Below are 9,595 nucleotides of genomic sequence, written 5' to 3'. Positions count from 1 at the left end.
TGGGGGGGGGCCCGGCCGGGGGGGGGGGCCCCCCCCCCCCCAGTGCACAAATTTTTGTGCACCGGGCCTCTAGTATATAATAAAAGCGCAATATGCTAATTAGACCGGACGTCTTTCGGGACGAAGCCGGGGCCACGAGGGAAGCCTGGGTCCCGGGAGGAGGGAAGCCAATTTTTGTGCACCGGGCCTCTAGTAATATATAAAAGCGCAATATGCTAATTAGACCGGACGTCTTTCGGGACGAAGCCGGGGCCACGAGGGAAGCCTGGGTCCCGGGAGCCAGAGGGAAGCCAGTGCCGGCAGCCGGGGGAAGGAAGGCCTACTCTTGCACAAATTTCATGCATCGGGCCTCTAGTACTTAAATATACTTGTAAGAATATAATTATGAGAGTCTCTCTCACATCGATGTCTCTCTCTCTCTCTCCCTCTCTCTCCTTCCCTCCCTTCCACTCTCTCTTAAAAGCAATGGACAAACTATCCTTGGGTGAGGATTAACAAATAATAAATAAATAAATAAATAAATAAAGCATCAGTTTTTGCTAAATATAATCAAGAACACACCCCTCCTCTGTAAAGCAAGGGGAGTGAATTAATTTCAAAGGCCTTTTCCAATGTTTTATCTTCCTTCACTTCCTCAACCAATTATTTCACAGCAGACGAAATAGAGGCTCAAAGAATAACTTATCCAAAGTCATACAACAAGTAAGTAGAAGAACCACTTCACAATTTTAAAAACTTTAAATGTGGATAACTTCTAAAGTCCTCTATCCATTTCCAACAACTTTTTTCAATTGGAAAAAAGGTATATAAATCTATGTGTCGAGTTATATTAAGTTATAAATTTATCTCAACAAGGGGAGGGGTTGATGGGGGACAGTGGAGGTAAGCAAGGGGAAGGAGGGGGACTCCTGCAATAATGTCAACAATAAAAAAACTAATAAAAGTAAATAAAATGTAAAAAAGATAATAAAATAAAGGACAAACTTTTATTAACTTCTGTCAAAGAATATAAAATTTTTAGTGCTACTGAATATTTAAATAACTTATACTTACATAGTCACAATGTCAAATTTTCACCAGGATTAAGCCACAAAAAGAAATAGAAAAAAAAACTATAAATAAGAAACATATTGAGATGACACACTCAAAGAAAAAATAAGACAATTTGAAAGATAAAATCATAAAAACAAAACAGTACAGGAATAACAAAAGAGAAAACTTCCGTAAACAAACTGAAACGATAGAAATGTCTCACCTGTATGTAATGAGCGGGTGGAGAGGAATAAACTCAGCCGGCCCAAATTCTACCGAGCAGCCACGCGTGATCAGTGTTAGCAATTCCCCTTGGCACGTCAGTAAAACCAGGGAGCCACGTTTTAACATACAGGCCAGGAAAAGACTGTCATGGGTCCAGCTGATGTCGCCTACCCAGTAGGACCTAGAAAGAGCGAGACAGTATGTTTAGAAAGGATTCTAGACAATGTGTCTGACCATTTCTAACGGCCAAGCAGAGGTGAAACTCTTAAAAAAAAAACAGGGCAAAAGAATGGAGAGCAGCCCTAACTGAAGGTTCCCAGGTTCGATTCCTGTCAACGGCACATGCCTGGGCTGTGGGCTCAATCCCCAGGAGGGGGTGTGCAGGAGGCAGCTGGTCAATGATTCTCTCATCGTTGATGTTTTTCTCTCTCTCTCTCTCTCCCCTCCTCTCTGAAGTCAATAAAAATATTTCTTTTAAAAAAAAGAATGGAGAGCAGACAACTGCCATAACTGCCACATACATTGTGTGTATGTCACTTCCCAGAGAAAAAGAGTTCACACATACACATCTACTCCATACGACATACTAATAGAAATTTCGATTCACAAGCAAATCACAAAATAAAAATACTCCCTGAGAGTTAAGCTTTTCAGTCACTCACATGTTAATCAGAACAACTGTTAACCCTATTGGTGTCCACAACCAAGATCTATTGATAGACGGGAAGGTCAACACCTGCTGAGTTCCACGCGGCCGCAGAATCCCTGTTCGCAAAGCCATCATTTCTCCTCCGTAACTGTCTGGTAACAGTGATGTCTCATGGAGACAAGAGTAGTTGTTGCTCATGTAAATGAGGGACACCTTAAGTCAAACACTGCTGAACTGAGACCCGTAACACTTTCAGAACGGAACTTTTAAGGGGGGGAAGAAAATGAAGAGACAAGGCTGGATGGGTCTAAAAACTTGGAAAATTCAGAGAGCAGCACAGAGAAGTGTTCGGAAAGGGAAATCCGGGGGTCCAAGAGGAAACTTCCCTATTGTATGTCCCGCGTGGTAGCTCCCATGCCATCCCAAATCACCACGTATGTTGCTACTGACCCGTGTGCAGAGAATGCCAACTTTTTTCCAGTTCAGCCTCCCAGTTAAGCCCAATATATTTCTACCAGCCATGATCCCACTCCTCCTCGGACAACGTAGCAAGAAATAAAAAAGAGAAAATGCTCACTATCTTCCCCGCAAGCAGCCCCTTCCTTAGGCACTTAAGGCTTTCCTCACATAAGGCAATCTTCAGAACCTGTCTCACAGATGCAGAGAGCTGCATTATCCATCTAAATACCTATTTAGACACCTACTGAATCATCAGAGCCTTAAACTATCAAACTGTTGGAAAAGAAAACAAAAGCACTATTTAGAAATACAAAAGAGTTCTTACCTGACCAGGGTAGCAGGAACCACGGGGCTCTTATTGCTACAGCCTTTAAGGCTTCCACAGAGAGTAGCAAAATTCAGTGTGTTTACAAATAATACCTGAGTTGCCTAGAAAGAGTTAAAGAAGACAAAACCATTAAAATTATTTTACTTTGATCATAACTTATGATTCTGAAGACCTAGAGATCTATTATTATATCAGTACACTACCTAGGGGTCTTTCCCAACGGGCAAGCAGTGCTCACCACCCATATATTTCTTTTCTTTTATTCTACATTTTAAGAACATCAGTTACAGCATTGCCCTTCTTTCTTCCTTTTCCCTCAACCTATTTTTGCTTCTGAAGGCCAAGTATTGAAAACTATGGCAGGTCATTTATTTAATTTCTTTAGTAATTTGAGAGAGAGAGGAAGGGAGAGAGAGGGACATCAACGTGAGCGAGGAACCTTGATCGGTTGCCTCCTGTACCCACCCCGACCAGGGATCAAACCAGACACCTGGGCATGTGCCCTGACCGGGAATGGAACTGGCAACCTTTCGGAGCACGGGACAACACTCAGCCAGCTGAGCCACACCAGCCAGGGCCTGGTAGCCAATTTAAATAACTTCACCAATCCACAATGTTGAGTTGGATCAGAAAACACCAATTTAAAGAATTATCTCCAGGGGGAAAAAACATTTAAAAACGGGACTAAACTCTCTGCCCTATAGGTTACTTCCAAGACAGGTTACATTTACTGACCTTCGGGTCTTTCTGATTCAGAGTTACTGCCAGGGTAAGGCCATCTCTTGAAAAGGCAGAAATTAGAGCTCCTCTTGACTTGACTGGTTCACACGTAGGAATCAGACTTCCCAGAAGGCAATCTTGCTGTGCCCAATGAACACGGTATGGCAAGGATCTAAGAAAGTAAGGAAATAATTGAAAACAGGAAGTATGGTAACTTCTAGATTAATACGTAGTTCATTACAAAAAAACTAAAGGGTCCAACTAAGTTCCTACATGTGCACATATATTAGGGGCCTCTTAGCAGCCGTCCAAGTCACAGAAGAGCAGTCACCAGTTCAACAAGCTCAATCGCAGAGTTTTGTTAGTAAGAGCATGTTTGGTAGCCAACCCCAAATACATCTGCTTCCACTAATGGTTTAGACACCCCCATTTCTATATTATTGCTAACATTTTTAAAGGGACTGAACAGAGAAGAGTGGGTTTTCCGGATAGTGTTCTATACTTGATATGAGACTGTTACACGCATGTATATTCATTAGATTTGTTTGTTTTACTTTATATAAGTTATACCTTAGTAAGTTATTGTTAGCATAAAAAATAAAGAAAATAAACAGAAAGAAAAATACACCCCCCCAAATCACAATATTTTATTTAGCCATTATATGTTTTTATAATGCATTCTATTTGATGGGCTTTTTAGAATAATTCTATGTTTAAATAAAAAAAAATTCTCCAGCATGTAAAAAGTACAGTAAATTCAAGTGCCTTTTAAAATTGACTGTAAAAATTCCTTTCCAAAGTAGCTCTTTATTGTCTTAAAACAAGTAAAACCATAGTCTGCCTTATCTTTTACGTGTTTTCACTTCTAAGAAGAGAAACAAAAGCAAAATAACCGATTAAACGTGTTTAAATGAAAACTAAAGCAATACTATGGGAAGAAAGGATCTGTAAAGTCTCAGAAGTGACAGTTCATTTACTAATCTGACTGTGTATTTCTAAGCCAGTGATGGCGAACCTATGACACGCGTGTCAGAGGTGACACGCGAACTCATTTTTTTGGTTGATTTTTCTTTGTTAAATGGCATTTAAATATATAAAATAAATATCAAAAATATACATCTTTGTTTTACTATGGTTGCAAATATCAAAAAATTTCTATAGGTGACACGGCACCAGAGTTAAGTTAGGGTTTTTCAAAATGCTGTCACGCCGAGCTCAGAAGGTTCGCCATCACTGTTCTAAGCCAAAGGTACCTGTGTCTTAAAAGGGCAGGAAAATAAGAAAGAAGGGAACATTTACCTCACCTCACAGGTGGAAACACATTCTCATGCCACCGAATTGCTAGACATGTCAACCTCAGACACTCCCCAGAGTAAAAAGTAAATGCGCACAAGCAGCAGTCGCCCAGTAACTGTAGATAAATGCAATAGACTTTAGCACATAATCTATCCGACAATAAATCAAGGCGCAGAACATACATATTTCTCATCACAAATGAAATATATCGAGATCTTGTTTCTATTTTTATTCTAAACATTAAGTTCAAGACTAATTTATTTCTGAGCCACAGGTATATCCCAAATGGGAAATCAACATGCAGTTTATTCTCTTAAGAAAACACTGCCATTTACTGGGGCTGTCACTAAAATGATACTTACATAGTAACTTTCTCTTCTACAGTTATATATTATTTAAACTAGGGCACTGGAAGTGGGGTGAGGTAGAGGAAAACAATGAAACTTTAAAATGCAACTTTTAACAGTAGTGGACTGGTAATAAAATGCAGGCCCATGCTGCTATTTAAAATGTTTTTTAGTTCATAAAGGTATTATTTCCTGGGAATTAAACGGCTTATTTAATGTCACCAATTCTAGCTTTTTAAATTACAAAACTAGCTATATTTCAAAACTAGGGAAAAGTAAAACTAGGGAAAGAGAAAGGAAGCTCTAATATCAAACCATTTTTATAAACACCTCTAAAAATGTGCAAGAAATAAAAATGTATTTCCCACAATAATTTCACCGTTTCTGGGACGATGCTGACTAAAGATCTACAGCGATGCCACTGCCCTCTGTGCTCATTCACTCCAGTGTGTGGTCAGAGTCCGAGGGCTCACCTCCTCGAACCCCCTGTCCGATGTGGGTTTTACCTCATTTTTTATGAAAACAGCATGCACCACAGCTTCTTTATCTTCAGTGGAAGGCAAACGCACTGCTTCTTCAGGTGTGATCTGGGACCACTGGCCCCTCAATGAAGGGCTTTTAGAAGACAAGACATTCCTGAATTCCAAATATTCCCAAAGAAATATGCATCCAGAGGGAGTTACAATCAGAACTCTTTTTCCATCTCCAGATACATACAAATAGAGTCTCAACGAGCTTGCTAAAAATAAAAAAAAAAGTTAAAAAAAAGTAATTAAACCTTGAAGACTGAATTCCCTCCAGAGGCTAAATAATTTATCTCTTCTGACAAAGAACCAGAATAATGTGACCATTAAGGATGTAAAGCTAAGGCAGTAGTAAAAAATTAAAAGTACAAATAATAGTAACATATCACATATTTACGTGATATTAGGAACGCTTGGTTATCAGATATGTTAGGCATACCAGACTACATTCATCCAAGATGAATCTAAGTATCACAAATAAACACCACCAAAAAAAATGCAAGGAAATATACGTGTACACACACAGAGATATACACACACAGAGAGATTTTTTAAAAATAGCAGTAGGAAAATATTTCGTCCTCCCTTCCTGTTTTATCAAGTTAAACCAATTTAAACAAATACATCCTCACCTACTGAAGCCTTAATCACTTCCCTCGGCTTCTCAGCTGCCTGGATGGTTTTCAAACAATCTTGATCTTTGTTCCAAAGGAAAAGCTCCCCGGTAGAAAGGACCCCAGCCAGCCAGGCATCTGTTTCCGAAAAGGAAATGCAATCCTTACAATCTAAAAGCGCCCCTGAGATTGCCCCACATGGTTAGGAATTTCAGGCTGCCTCAGCCTCTGGAAACAGCAGGCCTACTTAACCATTACTGGACGTTGTGAGGACCACAAGATGCTTCAAGAAAGGCTGCAGGCGAGGGATTTTCTTCTTTGTCCTTCCCGACAGCAAATTAATTTCATGTATGAGTTTATCATCCAAAAGAAAAACGGCTTCGTTTTCCTGAGAAGAAACACGTGAGACTTAGGAGGTGGCAGAAGTTCATTCAAAGTCTTATCCAAATTATGCCAGAAAAGAACACGAAGTGACGTTTAAGAAAGATGACATACCTGTGTACCATGAGTCCTAAAATGAACCATAAGGTCGACTAGGTAGACTGAACATGGTTTCACTCTATCTTAAAATACCTCATTAAAATTGCTTGGTAAAAATGACCTAACAAATGCAATTTAGATTGCTTTGAGGTTTAAAATTATAAGAGTGTCTTCTGCTAGCCAAAACTGGGTCATCAATTTAACCCTAGTATGGACAAGTCTTTAAATTACTTATTTAGATTAAAACAGATATGGGTTCTGCAACCCTGGCTGATCATTTTTTAAAATATATATTTTATTGATGTTTTACAGAGAGGAAGGGAGGGGGATAGAGAGTTAGAAACATCAATGAGAGAGAAACATCGATCAGCCGCCTCCTGCTGGGGATGCGCCCGCAACCAAGGTACATGCCCTTGACCGGAATCGAACATGGGACCCTTCAGTCCGCAGGCCGACACTCTATCCACTGAGCCAAACCGGTCAGGGGGCTGATCATTTTTTATTACCGAGGAAAAGTCTGCTGTTCTGAATTAACTTTGCCTTCATGTATTATCCCAGGGCAGTGGTTTTCAAAATGCCACCTAACCAGCGGCATCAGCAACCCCCGAGACCCTGCAGGAAATGCATCTTCTTCTACCCCAGGCCCACTGACCCAGCAGCTTGAGGATGGGGCGCAGCCCTTGTTTTAACAAGCCCTCCGATGACTGTGAACCGCCGTGAAGTTCAAGAGAAGGTAAGTTAATGGTATAATTTCTCCAAGGAAACGACACAACACCAAATTTTTTTTAATATAATTTTTAAAAATTGATTTGAGAGAGGGAGATAGAAACATCAATGATGAGAATCCCTGATCAGCCGCCTCCTGCACACCCCGCCCTGGGGATGGAGCCGGCAACCCGGGCATGTGCCCTGACCGGGAATCGAACCGTGACCTCCTGGTTCATAGGTCGACGCTCAACCACTGAGCCATGCTAACTGGGACCACCAAATTTAATTTTAATACTTGTGATAAATCTAGGTTTGCCCACTTTCCCTGCGGTGAGGCCTCTATCCCATGTATTGTGAGTCGTGTCCTGGGCTGTTAGTGCATCATGACCCACCTTCACCCCAGGTCTAAGGGCCACTGGGTTGCACACTCATAAAAACCATGCTTGTCGATAGAAAGAAACACTCCACGGATTGTTCCGGTAGGAAAAGGTTCAGAAGATTAAAAATTCCTTTTTCGCCCTAACTGGTTTGGCTCAGTGGATAGAGCATCGGCCTGCGGACTGAAGGGTCCCAGGTTTGATTCCGGTCAAGGGCATATACCTTGGTTGTGGGCACATCCCCAGTAGGGGGTGTGCAGGAGGCAGCTGATTGAGGTTTCTCTCTCTTTGATGTTCCTAATTCTCTATCCCTCTTCCTTCCACTCTGTAAAAAAATCAATTAAATATATTTTAAAAAAAAATTCCTTTTTGCTATATGCCATCGCCACCTTTTTAAACATAATATAAAAATGTGTTTTTTTGTTTTTTTTAATTAAATCTTTATTGTTCAGATTATAGTTGTTCCTCTTTTTCCCCCCCATAGCTCCCCTCCACCCGGTTCCCACCCCACCCTCTGCCCTCACCCCCACACCCCCTTTCCCCCACAAGAATAGTCAGTCAACTCCCTTTCTATGCCCCTGACTCTATTATAATCACCAGTTTATTCTGTTCATCAGATTATTTATTCACTTGATTTTTAGATTCACTTCTTAAAATATTTCTTCTTGATAGACCATTTAACTTTCTGGAAAAGCTAACTTGCTCACTATACTGAAGACAATACACACACACAAAACCCTGTTCTGTGGGCAGGTGATCCTTGAAAGACGGATTTTATTTTTTAAATGCCACAGACCATCCTTCAACCTCAGAGGCAAAGCACACATTCCACACAGACGACGACTGGACAGTACGAGAAAGAAACACCTACCTGGCCCAACCAGGAGACGCGGGGCCAGGGTCTTTTCTGCTTGATGGTGGTTGACGTCAAAACTTCCAACCTGATCTCCATGCTTGTCGAGGTTTCAGTGACCAGTTAAGTAAAAACAGTCACAAGATGCTATGAAAAGCAAAAATAATGATCATCATAAATAGCCCGTATTTACTGAGGATCTTAATTTAGAATTCTCATAAAGATTTGGTGTTCTACTTTTTCATCAGTTCAATTCTCTTCTTAAGGCAAGATATTGACAATGCATTCGGTATCTCATCTCGTATCCTGAACAGTCAGGCAAACTGTATTTGCTTTTATTTGACAAGTTATTTCTCCGACTGTGAAGGTAAACAAGACCTCGGGGAAGATCTGGAAAATACAGTTTCCACGTCATCTGCCTTTCTCCAAAGATGGCCACAGCAGCACCTCCTGTCCCATATTCTCCTGCACTGTGACCCTGACTGTCTCTCAGAGACCCCTTCTCTGGTCTATGCCTTATCCCTTAAAACTGGATGGGATCTGGTCTATTTTAACCAGAATAAAACAGGAGTGATGCTCTGCATTTCCCAAGGCTAGATCGCAAAAGGCAATACAGTTTCTACCTCACTCCCAGGGAGGGAGAGGGGGAGAGAGAAACAGGGACAAGAGAGCGAGTATCAGTGGGCTGCCTGCTGAACGCCCCCTACTGGGGATCGAGCCCCAAATCCCTGACGGGAAAAGACCCAACCATCTTTTGTGCACCAATTGATGCCCACCAACTGAGCCACACTGGCCAGATGTTTGTTTTTTAAAGGGGCCTTACCTCTCCTAGATATAGGATACCGTATATACTTAAGTATTTATGCCAAGGATTTACTTCATTTGTGTGTTTTTTTTAATGTTTTTACCAGGTGTACCAGTTAATAATGTAGATTTTTTCAATAGATGGAGTTACACTTATGTTGATATATATTAATTTGATA

At 40.9% G+C, this 9,595-nt stretch overlaps 1 protein-coding gene across 1 annotated transcript in view; it reads right to left on the bottom strand.

Moving 5' to 3' along the window:
* LOC102244738 (chromosome unknown open reading frame, human C5orf42) overlaps positions 1-8,755 on the bottom strand; it is a 72,000-nt gene extending 63,245 nt beyond the window's left edge. Inside the window, 8 exon segments of the mRNA XM_014544842.1 lie at positions 1,256-1,438; positions 2,691-2,794; positions 3,429-3,585; positions 4,718-4,824; positions 5,563-5,795; positions 6,213-6,332; positions 6,447-6,582; positions 8,631-8,755. Of these exon segments, the coding sequence (XP_014400328.1) occupies positions 1,256-1,438; positions 2,691-2,794; positions 3,429-3,585; positions 4,718-4,824; positions 5,563-5,795; positions 6,213-6,332; positions 6,447-6,582; positions 8,631-8,711 (1,121 nt within the window). The 5' untranslated portion in view covers positions 8,712-8,755.
* Between the last annotated feature and the right edge of the window lie 840 nt (positions 8,756-9,595).

The sequence above is a fragment of the Myotis brandtii genome, unplaced genomic scaffold (genome assembly GCF_000412655.1).
Source record: "Myotis brandtii unplaced genomic scaffold, ASM41265v1 scaffold384, whole genome shotgun sequence".
NCBI lineage: Eukaryota > Metazoa > Chordata > Mammalia > Chiroptera > Vespertilionidae > Myotis > Myotis brandtii.
Note: the sequence above shows the minus strand (reverse complement) of the source record. Positions and strands in the feature narration are given on the sequence as shown.